Source organism: Lotus japonicus, chromosome 4, assembly GCF_012489685.1.
Source record: "Lotus japonicus ecotype B-129 chromosome 4, LjGifu_v1.2".
Taxonomy (NCBI): domain Eukaryota; kingdom Viridiplantae; phylum Streptophyta; class Magnoliopsida; order Fabales; family Fabaceae; genus Lotus; species Lotus japonicus.
In genome coordinates, this window is record NC_080044.1 from 11,261,742 (window position 1) to 11,279,878 (window position 18,137).

The 18,137-nt window shown below is 37.8% G+C and overlaps 2 protein-coding genes across 3 annotated transcripts; both read right to left on the minus strand.

Moving 5' to 3' along the window:
- Nucleotides 1-3,258: 3,258 nt before the first annotated feature.
- LOC130712089 (O-fucosyltransferase 23-like) lies at nt 3,259-5,528 on the minus strand. Of its 2 annotated transcripts, none has more exons than XM_057561922.1 (2): nt 5,123-5,528; nt 3,259-4,843 (listed from the first exon to the last, which is right to left on the minus strand). In XM_057561922.1, the coding sequence occupies exons 1-2, from the start codon at nt 5,129-5,131 to the stop codon at nt 3,629-3,631; spliced, it is 1,224 nt and encodes a 407-aa protein (XP_057417905.1). In that variant the 5' UTR covers nt 5,132-5,528; the 3' UTR covers nt 3,259-3,628. The 2 variants fall into 2 exon arrangements, with proteins under 2 accessions (XP_057417905.1, XP_057417904.1); XM_057561921.1 differs by having other exon boundaries at nt 3,259-5,008.
- A 4,343-nt stretch (nt 5,529-9,871) lies between these two features.
- Nucleotides 9,872-17,801, minus strand: LOC130714538 (protein argonaute 2-like). The gene is made up of 4 exons (XM_057564446.1): nt 16,975-17,801; nt 15,559-16,726; nt 10,341-15,048; nt 9,872-10,004 (listed from the first exon to the last, which is right to left on the minus strand). The coding sequence occupies exons 1-3, from the start codon at nt 17,633-17,635 to the stop codon at nt 13,572-13,574; spliced, it is 3,306 nt and encodes a 1,101-aa protein (XP_057420429.1). The 5' UTR covers nt 17,636-17,801; the 3' UTR covers nt 9,872-10,004; nt 10,341-13,571.
- Between the last annotated feature and the right edge of the window lie 336 nt (nt 17,802-18,137).

The following is an 18,137-nucleotide window of genomic DNA, read 5'->3' on the forward strand; positions in this document are numbered from 1 at the left end:
TGATTGTTTGGTTGTTTGAAGAGGCACATTATAATATGTTCTTTTTTTATATGCAAAAATTTTATATTGAAGAGGAGTACAAGGGGTACATTATAATATGTGTGTTTGGGTGATCATTGTCACAATTATATATTATATTTTGATAAAATTAGTTATGGTAAAAATGATTTGAAAGTAATACATGTATGATAAAAGTGAGTTATGTATGAAAATGTAGTAGTCACTGCATCCTCTATTATAGGATCCCTTATTGGGTCTTATAATAAGGAACGAAGAGAGTATAATATAAGGAGGAAAACGGAAGATACACATATCTCTATATGTTAAAAACGTTGGATTTATATTCTCGAATGATATTTATCACAATAAAATAGTGTATATAATTTTGGAGATTATTTGTTTCAATCTCTCTCCTTTAGTTACAAACACATCACACGTTACATCTATCACTTCTCGCAGTAGCATGTGATTAGGGAATTTTGGGACAAATCAGTGTACGATTGGGTTGTGATACAAGTAAAAATAGGCTCGGCTAGAGTGAACTTTACTTAAATAAGTTTGGTAGACTTAAAAATGTTAAGGCTCAAGCCTGATCTATTTAAGAGTTTGGCCTGACATGATATCCTATTTAAAGGTCTGTCTTATAATAAAGCATTCGAGTAAACTGAAAAATCTATTTGTAAACATGTCAACAAACTTATAGGTTAATCAACAAAAAATTATTTAAATCGTTATATTGCCTAAAGTAAATAGGGCATCAATCAATTTCTAAAAAGTTTATATGGTTAAATCATTATAGAGTCTTTATTTCTCATTCACCAAAAAAGTCATTATATAGTGTAACATGTTAAACATATAAATAAATCCATAAATATATAATTTTAAGATATTATAATAAAATTAAATATAAAAATAACAAAAGAAATTTCTATTAATTATATTTATTTAAATAGAGCGCATATTAAGCTCATAAGGCTTTTAGATGGTTTAAATCTGGTCTTTTTTTAACAAACTAAGACTTTTTAAAAATAAGCTTTTCCCTTTATTCATTATTCATTTGGTTTGCCTGATCTCAACTTGATGTAGGCTAGGCTATAGACATCTATCGGCAGTGTGGCTTCATTAGTTGTCGGGCAAGCTGAGCCAACACATCAAAGGAAATTGCTGTGCTGTGACTCATCTCAAGTCTCAACTCTAGAACAACATAAAGAAGAAACAGAAACAAAGAAAACAAAGAGAAAGAAAATAACAAACATATAGAAGAAAATGGACTGAAACTTCCCCTTATAGGCTTAAAAGAAAGACAACTTTGATCAAATTAGTTCATCTTTCTTTACATGAGGCCCATAAGAATGTTCATGTACGATGTACGACAAATATATAGGCAACACCAGCAGATTCTTGCAGACATCTTCTCTTTCCATTTCTAGCATCACATCTGAACTCACTCCCCCACCAAAATAGTCAAACAAGGAGGAAATGCAAAACTATTAAAGAAATTCAAACAAAGAAACCATAATCAACCTTTATATGAGAATTCGTACCTTAGTATAAACAGCTGTATTCCATGATAGACTTGTTTACATAAAAAATTATAACAAAATTCAAGTGTTCTAGGTGCCCACTAGGGTGGGGAAGTAACAAACTGGTCCACCGATGGACCAGCCATTCTGACTTGCTCTTCCAGGTTTGTGGGTTTAGGTGTACTTTTTCCTGTATTTGCAAATAAGGGCTTTGTAATTTCCAAAATAATAATGCCCCCAGATGCAAAACCAAACCCAATACACTCAATACATACTGAGGGAATAAGACCCAAGAACAATAACCCTAAATCGAGTCCTCACTTCCGAGTACTCTCCACTGTTCGCTCTCCATTGTGGCGCATCTGGGAAGAACCTGGTCTGTAACTTGGCGAATCTTCGTAACTTGTAGGCAATCTCGGTTGTTGTCTTTTGTACGGTGTTTGTGTTGGAGCGGAGCTGCGTTTCATGCTTGGGTGTTTTTTACAACCAACTTCCGTGGTCGTACTCCGATGGCGGTGTGCGGTGGTGAACGATGGTCAGAGGCAGTTGCAGGGCATACGGTGGTGGTTCTGGTTGTTGCAAAGTTTTGGGCAAAAGAAACAGGTTGTTTGGGGATGGAGGCTTTCCAGTGACGAACATGGGAGAAGGTGGTTGTAAGGAACAATACAGCAACAAGAACAAATTCCAAGCAATTAATGAGTAACAACAACAATATAGAATGTAAGAGATATTTATCTGTAATTCTCTGTGTGAAATTCTTCTTACAATGAAGGAATTTAGTAATTCCTATGAATGGTATGCGTAAGGAAAAAAAAAAAAAAAACAGAGTAGAAAGAAAACTGAGATTAGAGAAGAGGGATGATTCCACAATATTCCACACCCTTCTCACTCTCTCACCCTTGCCTAATATACTCTTCAGGCACACACGTAATCCTTCAATTTGGAATTGGGTATTTTTTCTCTAATGCTTCTTCTCAATTCTTGAGTGCCAGTGTTATGTGTCATGTGACTTGTTTCAATGACAACTTTGTCCCTCACATTAATCCCTTCTTCTTTTGTCTTGGGTCCCTTTGACTTAATAACAATGACCATGGTCTGAATATTGAAGGAAGGAAGAGGGTAGCTATGGAATTGGGAAATGGTGGAGGAGAAGATGGATTGGAAATTGAGGGTGCTGCCATGAACATAGTTGTTTATGGTTTCAGAAGTGAGGTTCAAGTAGCTGTAGCTGGTGTTTGAAAGAGGAGAAGAAGACCCTTTTTATGCTAATCTTTGTTTGATCCTCCCCAATATTATCCGTGTGAAGTCCCTTTCTAACCTGAACAGATCATGTGTAGTCCTTCTCACATTTCTTCTTCCATGCTAGTTAGACGAAATAGGTGAGTTAAAATAGAAGTTTGCAGATAAAACTCAGACGAGTTAAAACTCAGACCTTACACTTCAAAAATGGTGATTTTTTTTTGCCTAGGGACCTGGGACCTACACATAAGACAAAATACAGAACAAGGCACACAGTACATGAGAGAGACGGGTCATTGAGGGGGTGTCGTAGCAAAATATAAAAATCATGTTAGTGACAACCACTTGACCTGTTGCCAAAGTAAAAGGTACAAAATCCTGACCACCAACTTAAAATATAATATATCAACGGCTGGGAGGACTGGTCCATCCATTGAACATTTTGAAACTTCCCCACCCTAGTGGGCACCTCAAAATGCAACCTTTGGAATCAAGATTAATAAATAATGATTTGAATTTTTATAAGATGAGAATTTGTACCTCATATAAACAGCTGTTTTTCATGGTGGAATTCTTTACATAAAAAAAGAATAATATCAACATTCAAGTGCCTTAATCTAAATCGAGGGGATCAATTGAGCGAGGTTGATCTAGTTTAAGCGGACATCTCAAATTTGAGTTCCTGTTAAAGTATTTGCGATAAATACTTGGCAGGAGAGCTTTTCCACCCTAGTGTTCTTACCCGACTTGAAGGAGATTGCTTCATTGGAAGATAGCTATTGCTTAAACCCAAAAAATCCAGGAGTGAAGAACTTTGAAACAAGAGCAGGTCTTAGATGTGTGGCAGGGTTTTCATAGGCTCTCTTTCAAGAAGAAATGTGATTAGTGCCATAGCTGATTGCTTGAAGGTTTGAATCAGACATATTTGTAACCCATCTCATAGGGCCATTTAACTCTCCAGGCACATTATAAGCATAAGAAGGCCATCTCACATCCACATTTCTGATCATCTTCTGTGTTCTTTCAAGAACCACAAGACTTGAAAAAGTGGAGAAACTGTTCCCAACAAAGATATCAGCCCTCAAACACACTTCATAGTCAATTGCAGACTGAATCAGATAAGGATACTTTCTATAAATCTCATCAACACCAAGTTTCTTCTTCTCAAAAGGTACAAGCCCTTCTTCCCAACCTTCCAGTATGGAAGAATTCTTAAGCAGTTTATCAGCCACTGCAAGATAAACAACAACAGGTCTCTTCAAATCTGCAATGTTCCTAACTCTTTCTTTTATCTCTTTCTCACTGCTGCAAATTTGGTTTGTGTTTAATCTCTGCTCCAATTTTTTGCAGTGAATCATCCAATCAATTTCCACCCTCATGTGCACAGCAACATATGGTAGAGGTTCAGTGCTTCCTCTAATCCTAGACACAACTCTATCTGCTTCTTGAGAAATCTCATCCACCAAAACTAAGCACTCAAAAACCTTTGCATAATCCTTCACAGGCCAATGGTCATGCCACAAGAAAGGGTTTTTCCCAACTATCCGAATTGTTTCATGATCATCAAATGAGGATACCCTGCTATGCTGTTCCAATTGATCCAAATCCCTCTCCATTGTCCACTTCCTACCACTTCCTTTCTGCATTTCAAGCACTCGAGTCGCATTCGAGAGATCCGAGTAGCGACCCAGTTGGACAAAACCACTGCAGAGTGCATTAAACTTATCAAATTGGAACACCTTATCAAATGAAATGGGCTGCAAGAGGTCAATTTCCTTGTAGAACAAGGAGGCACTGAGACTAGGCATTAGTAGTGTCCGGTTCAGCATTCTGGCAGTAAGGCAAGCCCTTGCAAATGCAATCTTCTGGTTATTCAGCCCCCACACAATCTGAGGAACCTCCAAGAACTTGTCTTGCCGAATTCCGGAACCGACCGATGGAGATTGGTTGCGGACATATACAATGTTGCTCCATTCAAAGCCAGGGGAATGAGGAAGAAACAGAGTTCTGAGGATCAAAACAGCAACAAAGAGAAGCACACATTTGCAAGCTGTGGAATTCAGATTGCCACCAGCCATAAACTTCAATAGCTTGCAATTAAACAACATTTCCATGTCACAATCACTCTCTTTAAATTTATGAATTCACCAAAATATCAATGAATATAACTCATGTACACATGTATGAATTCAAGATTCAACTATGAAGGCCAGCACAAGCGATTCCCATTTACAATGAATATGTATCTACAAAATCCAGAAAAGAAAAAACAAGAAAAAAAAGAAGATAAAATATTGATTCAACAATCAACAAGCAAGACCTTATAACCTAATATCAATGAAAGAAGCACAAAAACTAACCCTTATCATATCAATATCATCAGAGAGTGATAATAATAGAATTGAAGCGAAAATTGGGATCTTGGGGTGAAGGTGAATGAATCCTGTTAAAGGAAAAAAGTGACGAAACAGGACAAGGTAGAAGGTAGGTTGTTGCCTCAGCTATGGTGTAAGAGGAACCCAAAAAGAGAATATTTGAGGAACAAAAGAGAGAGAGGGAAGAGATGGTGGCAGAAAGAGACAGGAGAAAACAAAAGAGGGAGCAAAAGTGAAGAACAAAGGTGGAATGTGTCAGAAGTGAGAGGATAGATGCAGAGGGTTATGTTCAGATTCCGGGACAGTTGGGATTTGGTGTGTACAGAACAGACCCCAACTAGCATAGCAACCTTCACCAGTTTCGTACCCTTTTACTTTTAGCATTCCCATGTGCTCCGCCACCACAGATTAATGATTAGATAGATATAAAAACAATATTAATTTTCATTTTTATTTGGGATATATTGAATGATATAGTTTCAACTCTAACAAAATTCAAAAAAGTTACGTAATTTCCTGAATGATAGTTTAAGTGGGTTAGGGAAGTGAGGAGGTCTAGAGATCAATCCCTGAATGGTTAAAATGTGCAATTTATCTTTTCGATATATGAAGAAAACACGTGTACATAAGAGTTAGGTAGTTGTTATTGCCACCGCCCCAACATCTATCATTGTCACTTTTAAAGCTGTGAAATTTGAAAACAACATTCAAATTTTTTTCTCACACTTACAAGTGCATAGGTCATGTAATTTCAAAGTGCGTAGGTATTGCACCTTGAACCTGCGTGACCTACAATGCTTGGCCACTTTAACTGTAACTTAGGCAAATTTTGAAACTTCTAATTTTCAAAACTCCCCAATTAACACACATCTTAAATATTATGTCGACTGTTATTTCCTATGCTAATTTAGATTCTATAATTTTGATTGCATTTATCTCTTTCTCACATAATTCTTCCTTCATTTTCTTTCTATTGGAGATGTTCTTCCTTGTCTTCTTCTCCCTTGTTCCTCCTCCTTTTGCATTCTTATTCATTGGGTAACAATGGTTGAGATTCTCTAGATTTCATCCCCAACCTTAGCTACTTCGAGAACTCAAAATTTGGATATTCACATTTAGAGTTCCAAAGTAGTTAATGTATGGGGAGACAATCATTTCTCATTCTGAGTTCTCAAAGTAGCTAATGTAGAGGGTATCTCATAAAACGTTGCTTCATAAATATGAGCAAATAGACCGCCTCATTAGCCACTTGGTCCTGGATCGACTGAGTTAAGAGCCCTGAAGAGCAAGAAGATTTGCCAAAACATGCAAATAAGTTTATGGGGTTTATTGTACCTGGTTGAGTTACAAGTTTAGGGTTTATTGTAATGCTATATTGTTGTTTAGTAAATGGATGCTCTTGTATCATGTTTTATATTTTGTTCATAATTTACTTTTGTACTATAATTAGCAGCACTAACGGTCTAACGCACTTCATCCATCGCACTCTACACACACTTTAAAGTGCGGTTGTAACACACTTTGAAGTTATGAATATATGTTACACATGGTTCTAATTATAGACTTGTATTTAGCACACTGAGCAGTTAGATAAAAGTTGCAAAGACAAGCTTGGCATCAATTGCGAGCATGTTTAGTTTTAATTTTAATTATTCAAGAATTATCTCTCAAGTTGCTTCTAATAACTTATTTCTTAAACTAGAAATCCATTAGATTAACAAACATCCACTGAAACATCTCAAGCAACAACATAAGAAATCAGACGCAATACAATGGTACAACAGTGAATAGAGTTTCAGTAATAGTAGAGGAGTCTAGCTTGTTGAGAAAATAATTACATGAAGAAATCAAGGCAATAACTTGTCATATGCTACAACCCAAAAGTAACTAAAACAAAGGAAAGCTAACGGGGAGTAAACCACATAGCCCCCCACTGTAGAAAGCAACAATTAAGAGAGCAATTAAAAGGACCAACTTAGAGTAGTGGTATGCCACGATAGAGAAAATGATGCAGCAAAAAATTTCAAAACATGCTGAGAGAAAAGGAGAAGAGGAAGGGTTAATTAGAGAACAATTAAACCTACCAGAAGAAAGAGACTGAGAATGAAATAACATCATAGAATGAAATAGCATCATTTAAACAAAGTCTTTTAAGAGGATAGTTAAACATGGTTTGTGCATCTCAATAACTTTAATCTAAATTTACATTGAAGTTAAATTGACTTTCCAATAAAAGCAGAATGCAAAAGAAACCAAGAGCTACAATTTGGCTTTCTGTCAAAGATTCAAGGATGTCATTGTTTTTCAAAACATAAAATTAAAAATTAAAAAAATGAAAGCTATTAGTTTGGTCACCAGTTAATAACATCATAGTTAGGATTCGTATTTAAACTCCAGCAGAACCATTGATGTACAAAGGTAGAGCTCTAGAGGAAAGATACACTTATGAGAAAAGAAATAAGGAAAGGCAAGAAATGGCAACATAATGTATCATAGAGAAGTGACATTTTCACATGGCTAAGAGATATAGAGAGGGGACTCATAAACTAAACTCCTACTCTTACCACGACCAAGATCCCGTTTGGAAGAGCTTATTTGAGTTTATCTGATAACATAAGCTCTTATGCCAATGTTTGGGAGAGCTTATGCAAACAACTTATGCCCTGCCATAAGCTGTTTTGAGCTTATTTTCATAAGCTATTCATGATAGCTTATGAAAAAGAGCTTATGCTTATATATAGCTTATTTTTAATTTATTTCAATAAAAAATTTAAAATAGCTTATGCATAAAGCGCTTATGACATAAGCGCCATAAGCGCTTATGACATAAGCGCTTAATTAAGTTGTGTTTCCAAACGGGGCCAAGTCTAATATCACCAAGTGTTTTGCGGTTCATTCCCTCTGCTGCAACGTTCCAATGTTAAGTTTGCAACCAAAATAACAATTTTTTTTTGATTATTTTGCTGGCAGCCATAATAGTCTGGTGTGCACATGCTGCACTAATTAAAGATGACAAATTGTATTAGATAGAAATCCTTCCCTACTCCTCAAATGGGCAATAATCCTTCCCTGCTCCATTAAAAAAATCCTCGATTGTAATACACAACACTCTATGTCCATTCTTTTTTGCCTCCTCTGTAATCTAATCAAAATTGAAACTTAATGAAGCATATAAAGCATCTTCTCCCCATGTTGCTTTCTCATGTTCATACCTTCCTTCACCGCTACATGCGAGCACCTACTTTCCTTGCTTTCTCATGTTTATACGCCTGCAATAGGGATCGATAAGAGCTTTCAGAATAACAGTTACATTTTGAAAGGATTGTGATGGAAGAATGGTATCTGGTTTATTTGTGAAGCTTGTGGTGGAAGTCTTAGTGAAAGCTCCATGTAGAAGGATTGATTCCGGTGAATGAATTTCCCGAAAAAGTTAAGGAGAACTAAATATAGCATATCAAGAGAGAAGCACAAAGAGAAGAAAAGAGGCAAAATGAGTGCAACTTAAACTACCATTCAGTGAAAATTTAAAAAACTACCATTTTGGACCTGCATAAAACGGGTATATGCTTATAAAGATTGGTGAAGAGTTAGAATATTAAGATAAGTTAGAAAAACATTTTACAATAATAGGTACAATTCTAAGCAAAAGCACGAACACAAAAGATCTCGTGACAACAACTAGGACAAAAATGCATTTGAGTATAAAGAGGAAGCTTAACCATCATAATCATGTTCAAACAAATAGAGATTTTGCAGTCAAGAAATTCTGTATAGAAGACTTAACTCAAATGGTCATTGAGTGCCTGATCAGGAGTGTATACATGTATACATTTTTCCCAAATAGATGGGGACATGGTACAGTGAAGATTGCTTGCATTGTTCCAACAATTTTAGAAATCTTCGAGAGCATCCTGTGTGAAGGAACCTCATAACCCAGTCCAAGCCAAGTATCTCATTTACAACCTGTATACAACAGAACCAGTAATGGTAAGCATGGAAGATTCTAACATGCTGAAATAGAAATATCTTGAAAGAGTGTTTGGAAACGATGCACTGTTTTGATTATATCCAGTTGAATTGGTATGTTTTCGAGGACTTCAGAGTTCTGCATAAGGAAAAACTTCCTAATGCCATGCCATGAAAATTTAAAGGTACCTATCATAATGAGATCCTACATGTGGTTAGTTGGATTTTAGACCGATTAAAGCTAAACCATGTTAATGTGGTAGATTACTACCAATGATAGTTGAAGTTGAAAATCTTTGATTGATTACTAACAATACAAATGAAATTTTCCAGACTTCAAAACTTTTGGACTGCAACTTCCAACTGTGCTTCCTAGGACAGATTCAACTATTCTCTTAGCAGCAGTTAGAGCATCAGGGGGACTTACTTCGTTGGGAGATGCATCAGCCACATGAAATTCTTCATTCAGCTCAGGAATTGATACTTCAAGACTCAAGTTTGTGGCTATCACCATCATGAGCAAGGTTATGACACGGAGCATCTTCATCAGCCTAAGGAACTTCATTAGCAGATTCAGAAAACTGGATGCGCAAATGGTAACACCTTCGTAACCACCACAGGTCACGCAATGTCACAACGAATGACCATATTTTATTCCTGTAGAAAAAAAGAGATCAGAAATCAATGCTCTGTACAAACATAATCAGGAGAGAGATGACTATAAACAAAAACACCATTCAATCAGAAATGTGAAGAAAGTCAAGCTCACCAAGTAACATTGGTAGGGAACTAGGGTAACACGTAGTCCATCATCTGAAAATGATACTGCATCATTACTAACAATGAAATTCATCCTCAAATATTTTCAGGTTGCGATTTCTTGTGGATTTTCTGTCACATCCTGTAAATTTTAGCAAACAGCCTAATAATTAGTTTATACCCATTTTCTTATTCATAGCATAGTGAAGTGTACAATTTAAAAATGATTTCAGTGTGGATGTAAACTGTGTAGCTCCCAGAAATAAACAATGAGGGAACATGTAAGCAAAACACTTAAGATAATAAATGATTTTAATCTTATGAATCAAATGCAAGATTTAATGAACTCTTGCATAGGGAAAGAATAAGAATATTTAGTAATTAATTACCTTTCAGCATAATTAACTTCAAATTTCAAGAGGATTTAGAGAAATTCCCATGAGTCAAACACCAAGCTGACACCAATGAATTATCTTACCTCTCAAGTGGAAGTGGCATAGATGATGAAAACTGGATTAATTGATTAATGGAAGCAGGAAAAACAGAAGAGCGTGATGATGGGAAACCTCCAGCTTGAATAATGGCCTTCATATCAAACTCTTCCATATAGAAACACATAAGTATATGGCTTAGAAAGCTGCCCAATCGCCACAAAAGCACCAGCTGCAATCAGAACCTTAGCAGCAGAAGAATATCACAGAAGAGAACATAAATGCCAGTTCAGCATATAAAACAGTAGAACATGAAGTGGGGTTTCAAGAAATGAAAAAAATAAAATAACACTTCAGACAAACCCATAATTTGCAGACACAAAAAGAAACAAATGGTCAAATTAATAAAGCCTGCAAATAATTAGTTCCATTCTAATCTATGCTCTGAAGTGTAAAAGGTTGAAACTATTCTATGCTCAGCTGATTTCCAACTCTTCTATTTGTATGTATTTACTTTGTAAACCCTTTGGATTTGGGTGTAATTACTTTGGTCCCTCTTGTGTATGAGGAAGCCTGTATGAGAAGCTAATGTAGCGTTTGGTAGACAGGTAGGAAGGGAACGGAACAAGACATGTGGGTTCTGTTCTGTGTTTGTCACGTTTTTAAGATGGAACGGAACAGGACATAATGCTTCTGGAACGGAACACTTTGGTTCCCTGAAAAATGGTGGAACGAAAAGGAACAGAACGGAACACTCTCTTTAAAAAATTACACGGACAAAAATAACCCTAACTTATTTTGAAATCTCATCAGACCCCTCCATTGATTCCTCGTTCTTCTTCGTAAAATGGAAAATGGGATTCCATGTAAATCCTATGAAACATCGATTGAAATATGAGACATATTACCATAGCCACAAAACATCGATTAAAAGCCAATTATATATCTTCCACATCACACTGTTTCCATGTGAATCAATAAATTTGAGGCATGCCCTATGATAGCATATGAAAGAAAGAAACTGCAGGGAAAGAATTTAAAAATCAATTCACTCCCATTGAAAGTAATCACGCACACATTGAATTTGAACATTTGCCCAAAGAAACAAATAAATTTTGAATTATATCTGTGCAGTAACAGTAGCGAATCCATGAGAGGAGGAAGATGCACAATAGGGTCATATATGTAATTTAACTTATAATTCTGTTCTAATGATGTGAAGTTACCAAACACGATACATGAAACATTATTGTCCTGTTCCATTATGTTACATTCTGTTCTGTTCCGTTCCGTCCTGTTCCGTTCCGCTACCAAACGCTACCTAAATAATAACCTCTTCTCCTTTTCAGACCCTATCTAGCTTTTAAGAAAACTCAAAGCTCAAAAGAAAAAGAATGCATATTGATGAAACATAACAAAGGAATTTGCAGATTACAGTTCTCGAATGATGGAAAATTTGTAGTCATTATGCCTTATGATAAAACCAAAATCTTCTATTACTGTGTGGTCTCCATCATACATCTCCCAAAGCTATTGTTTCAGTAATTCAGTTTGAGCAGCAGCGAGCATCGCAAACAGTATGTATAGTGAATCTAGCCAGGTTACACGAACAACTCACTTGGATTGCTCAAGGAAACACATAGTACAATTATAAAAAAATTTAGAAGAAAAAGAAAACTAAGATCACTACAACTTTCTCAACACACGTACAACTTGTCTTTCGCTCCATAATTCTTTTTCTTCACAGTCTAACTCTTCTATCTCCTATAGCCATCTCAATCATGTTATACACATAGACAAAGAAAACATGTAATGGATCATTCCATTAATATTATAACAATGATATATTCTGCAACATATAAAATTGTTCCTGGAACTGGAACTTTAAATAGAAATCAATCAATCATAATTTAAAGCAATAATCAATGATAAAACACTGCTGAAGAAATCACAATCTAAAAGGAAAAAAAGCTTATAATAAAATACCACATCAAACCTGAATCAGAAACTCACCACTCTCATCAGTTCAGATTCCTCTTTCTTCTCTTTTCAATTATTGGATTCCTCTTGTTTCTTCTCATTAAGATTGCCTTCATCCTACTCAGAACAAAAACCAAAAATCCCATAATGATATGAACATAACTCAGAACAGAACACAAAATAGAAAATAAGAACCCAAATAAATAATGAATACCCAAATGATAAGCCATGCAACCTCCGTACTGGGGAATCCCAAAGTTGCCAATGGCACTGTCGTGCGTGCTCTTGATGTACTTCGGCGACATCACCGTCAATCTTCGGAATGCTGCTCATGTTCCCTGGACCCGATCCGGGTCCGAATGGTGGGGCGGGGCTGCACGTGGTGGTCGTTAGAGCACAGAGGTTTCCGCTTGTGATGGCTTGGGAAGGCTGGGTAGTTGGCCGTGGATGAGGTTAGTTGCTGGAATGACAGGATCTGTGAAGCAAATGCAGTGAGGAACTGGGTGTGGGATATGAGGGATTTGGTGGAGGAACATCGCGGAGGGGCGGCGGTGTGAGGGTTTTCTATGGAGAACGCAGGGAGATGGAATTGCGAGAAGTTTAAAATGAGACGGTTAGGGAATTTCAGGTTAGTGGGAGAAGGGGTGGGGAGAAACATCGTTGTGACACGCGTACACTAAAAGTATTGAGAAACGTGGTAACAACACATGGAAAAGGATCCTGTGAGAATTAATCTAGTTGCAGAATGCACCAGGAATTAACACATCAGCAAGTGGCTCTCATAGCCCTTGCTCTTTTCTAATCTATATTGATAACGAAGTTTGATTTTATTAATTATAATTTAAATCGTCATAACTTTTACACAATCATAAAAGATTTATTTCATCAATTATTATAAATAAAATATAATATGCCTGTACTGAGAGCAGTAAGATATCAAATCATAATAAGTTAAGAACATAAAACAGGAGACAATACATTTATTTAAGCACGCCCACCCTTACATAAAAAACTCGCATAGTCTTCACAAACAAAATAACTCCAACAATTACATAGACAACTTTGACGTCCCCGAGGGTTAGCTCAAGTGGTAAGAGCTAAGACACAAGGGTTGGAGGGAATGAAAGGTGAAGGGTCTAGGGTTCGAACCCTGATGAGAGACTAATTTACTAACATCACTAATAACTAACATTTGCCTACAAACTACTTAACATTAGTACTAAAGTAATTTGTCCCAATGCAAAGAAGGTCTGAATGCAAAGAAGTAAGAGAAGTTGCAGAATGCAGATGCAAACCTTTCAAACGAAGAACATTACATTTTCCATAGTAGGGTGCAGCTTGTAACAAGATGCATCATTCGAATATGACGCTATTGAAGAAAATGACGAAGAAGCCAAAGGAGATGACGAAGAAGATGAATTTGAACCTGGAGATTGCACCCCAATCTTCGCTTCATAGTATAGTCGTCCTCTATAAGCAGCAAGATCAGCATAGTACACTGGAGGGACTAAAGATACAGGTTTAGTGCACCTTGCAAAGGTAAAGCACATATCATAGATAAGTTTCTGCAAATCATCAGAACTAAACTTGTGCTCATCCCACAAGACGTGATAGTGAGTAGGCTTGCTCGTACCGAGACTTCCATAGTGACTACAAAGGTAAAAGTCAAATTCAAAGGGATGCACGACGATTGTGTCAACAACTGTTCCAGGGAGCACATTACCACTAGGAGCCCCATCCTTTGCACTAGCAGGAAACAAACGAGTTTGATGTCGCTTTTGGGCTACAATAAGAGTGATGGTTGGGAAATAATTCGAACGAGAAAATGCTCTCCTCAAATCTTGCAGCTCCTCAGTAAGAACCATGAGAAATTGGCTCTCACTTACACCATCACGAAAGATGACAATTTTTTCAGGCCTAACTTTGTTCAGACTTTCATAATACGTAACAAGATCAAGGCAAACTTCTCCAAAATTCACAATTTTCTCAACCCGGTGGCCTTGAGCACAAACACGCGCTGCATAGCGGTTTGCAGCAGGCCAGTTAACAGTTGCAACCACAGCAGCAATTGATGGACTGTTGATATCACGGGAACCTGGATGGTTCACATCAGCCCCGATGAACATAACATCACCTTCACCGTCTATGTGTGGGAGCCGGTTAACAAGCTCCACATTAGTGCCTCCAATTTTTGCATTGATTTTGAGAGCCAGATTAGTGAGATATTGGTCTGATCCTTCATTAGCATTACCAGATAAGCAGCATTGTGTCACTAAGCCAACCTTGGTCTCAGCAATCCACTTGAGGCACTTGTAACCTTGATCTTTGCCAGCCATCACACAAAGAAGAAATTGCAGTCGTTGTCCACATTTTTTTTGAACCTTGTCATTAATTTGTTCAAGTAATTCATATAGTAAATTATAATCCCCAAGTTTCCACATTGCAGAATGTTCATACCAGACTGGCTCCTTCATGTCAATGCCCAATTTTCTGTTGTACTTATCCAAAAGGTTCTCAACAAATTGAGTGCCTCTTAGTTTCCACCGGGTAGGCCCTTTGCTGGTGAAGTCAAGAATGCCCCAACACTCAACTGGCTTACCCTCCACCATTGATTTTTCAACTAGATTCCAGTGAACTTTCTCAGGCCTCAGTGGCTCACTAATAATCTTACCACTTGGATGACCTAACTTCAATGTCGGAGGCCTAATTACGCGTGCAGTCACATCTGTCATGGAGGTCTTGACAGTCATTCCAAAATTCTGAAGAATTTCCCCACTGTCAAAAAAAGATTTAGTGAGGCATTTTTCTGTTAACAAATAAATAAAAAATTGTTGGACAGTACAAAAGCAGGGTAGAGGGCAGTAATGAAAAAAAAGCAAGTTCAAAAATACTATCTTGGCAAGCATCTTATTCAAGCAGTTCCCATAAAGATAAACCTGATATGCATCGTTGAAACTGCTGAGCTAAAACCAATTTGAAAAAAAAACAGCCAAGAATGCATCATTGAATTTGCATGGGAAAGTAACTAAAAATCATGAAGTACTCAATTCAAATTCCAAAAAGCATACACATTAAAAAAATCCCAGAATGTCTCTAAATTGTAAATAAAAAGTAAACAAATGAGGAGAAAGCAAGTGCATAAAACATTTGAATAAGTACAATAAACAGTTTCAAAGCCACGTTGTTATATGCAAATAATAATGCAAAAAAAACACTAAATAAAACATTGTAATTGCACAGTACAACAGCATATGAAGGAAACCATTCAAGACCAAAAAACATTACCCGCAAGGTCCAGCATTTGACTTCATCATCTTCTGTATTATTGATTCCCTCTCACTAGGACGACACAAGGACATCTTTTTCAAATTATTAGCAGGATACTTATCCAAAAGCTCTTTCGGGAATCTCTGGCCATCAACCAAGTCACACAACTCCATAGGCACATAATTCGTCTTGCTCCCCACAAAAACTAAAGAAGGAATATCCTTGTACGTAATGTCCACACCATGCTTATCTTTAAAGTAAGCAACAAGGGTCGTTTTCGTCGGAGGATTTTGGCCCTCAGGGTCCACCTTAGTGAAAGTAATATGCCTTGTATCTTCAGTTGTTAACTTGGCAATAGTGTATTTCTGTTTGGTTCTCCTATGAGTGACATTCACTTTCAGCCCAATAAGTGAAAGCTCCACATCTTTCTTGTATTTCCAAAACTCATCTATATTGAAACCTTGAATTCGAGCATAAAGAAAATCCAACACAGACATTTTCTTGTGGAAAGACAGAACCTGATAGTCAAGGCAGATTGATATGCCCTGAGAGGTGGGCTTGAGACTATGCTGAAACCCTCCAATTGCAATCACGCCAGGCTCGAGGTCCCTCTCTATCAAAGGATGTTCTGTGGGGAAGAAGCACCGCCCCAACGAAACGGTTCGTTTTGACGGATTCTCCTTCACCACCAAATCCATTCCTTGTAAGATGTCCCTTGGGATGTTAAGCACTTTGCCGCTGATGTAATCCTTTAATTTGTGAAGCGGGAGCTTGTTCACCAGGGTTAGAGTAACCGCATATGAAATGGTCCTTTCATCTTCACCTTTGGAGACATCAACAATGAAAGTCTCCTCCGGCAGCAGCACCGCACTGAATATGTTCTTCTCCCCGTCATAGGCTGTCTTCAGCAACGGCAGCCTCTGGGGATCGTCGGAAAACAGCTTGTCCCTGATTAAGGACAGGTCAAACTTCGAGATCTTCTGAGGGCGGCCGTTTTGAGGCGGCAAGGAAGGCTTCACATCCACATCGTAGTGCATGATTGTTCCCTGAGAGTCGAAGCCGACTCGGAAGTGATTCACATGCAACTTGCAGTTTCGAACCGCAAGGGTTCCCCCTTTGTCTGGCCTGTGCACTGGTGAAATCTTCTCCACTGCCGCATCATCTGATATGGTAAGCCTTCCAATATCTACACAAAGTAATTGATGCATTTAAATATTTGCGATCAAGTCAAGATAAAGATTAAAGTGAAGGTTGAGTGAAGGGTTTTAAATTGTTTTTTGCAACTGAAATTGCATTCTCTGTCAAAGATGTTTCCAGTTCCACAACTGAATCCTAACAACAATTACTGCATTTGTTATCAATTTCAAAGATCGCAATCCAAAGTCAACTAAGCAACTGCAAGCAACAAAAATCTAAAACCATAGTTAAATTTACCTGGATGAGTGTTCGGATGGTTGGTTCTAGAGGTTGAAGGAAGGATTGAAGACCCAATTGTGATGTTAGTTTGGACGGAGGAGGAAGAGGGGTTTCCCTTTTGGGACCACAGTTGTTGTTCTTGTTGCTGCGATTGAAACCCTCTGTCACTAGCACCACCTCTACCGCCACCACCTCTGCCACCACCACCACCAGGTTGCTGTTGGTACTGGCCTTGAAACCCTCCACCTCTGCCACCACCACCACCACCGCCACGTTGCTGTTTGTACTGGCCTTGAAACCCTCCCCCTCTTCCATCACCGCCACCTCTGCCACTAGCACCACCACCACCAACAGGTTGGTAATGCTGGCCGTGAAACCCTCCCCCTCTGCTACCAGAACCACCACCAAGTTGGTACTGGCCTGGAAACCCTCCTCTGCCATCACCACCACCTCTGCCACCAGCACCACCGCTACCACCAGTTTGATGGCCGTAAAACCCTCCTCTACCGCCACCACCGCCACCAACCGGTTGCTGCTGGCCTTGAAACCCACCACCTCTGCCACCATTACCACCACCACCACCGGCAGCACCCGGTTGCTGTTGATTCTGTCCAGCAAACCCTCCTCCTCTACCACCATTACCATGGTTGCCTCTGTTTCTGTAACCGGTTCTTTCCATTGGGATTCAAATTGGAAATTGGAGTTTTCGGGAGCAAGAAGAAGAAGTTACTATGAAACTAAACAAAGTGAAAACCGCTTTACACGCTAAGAGTGGAGTCAATCAATTTATAGTGTTTCGAAATTACTGGAATATCCCTGGTTGGGTTAAGGAAACTCCGGTGGAAACGAGAGAAGTTGAGAGTGAAATAAGAGGAAAGGGGTAGGAAGCAACGGAGCAATCGAGGAGGGTCAGATGGACACTTTTGTAATTAGTCAAGGAGACAGACAGACATGATGTTGACAATGACATGATTCCATGACTTCTTATACTGGCTGATTTTTCGAAACCGTTTTCTGTCCCTGTCAATAATATAAAATTAATAAATTGACTAGTTATGTAACTGGTGCATGTTAGTTAATGGTATTCAATTTTTTAATATGTATATATATTTTACAAATAAATATTGTAAAATATGTGTTTTTATTTATTATCATCAATTACTTTCATATTTTAATATATA

What these genes read in the sequence shown, in the direction of transcription:
- LOC130712089 (XM_057561921.1), bottom strand. Translation starts at nt 4,876, where the DNA reads ATGGAAATGTTGTTTAATTGCAAGCTATTGAAGTTTATGGCTGGTGGC.
- LOC130714538 (XM_057564446.1), bottom strand. Translation starts at nt 17,635, where the DNA reads ATGGAAAGAACCGGTTACAGAAACAGAGGCAACCATGGTAATGGTGGT. An exon ending in CCATCCGAACACTCATCCAG is followed by an intron (nt 16,727 to 16,974) that starts GTAAATTTAACT and finishes TACTTTGTGTAG; the next exon opens with ATATTGGAAGGCTTACCATA. An exon ending in TCAAATGCTGGACCTTGCGG is followed by an intron (nt 15,049 to 15,558) that starts GTAATGTTTTTT and finishes TTTTTTTGACAG; the next exon opens with TGGGGAAATTCTTCAGAATT.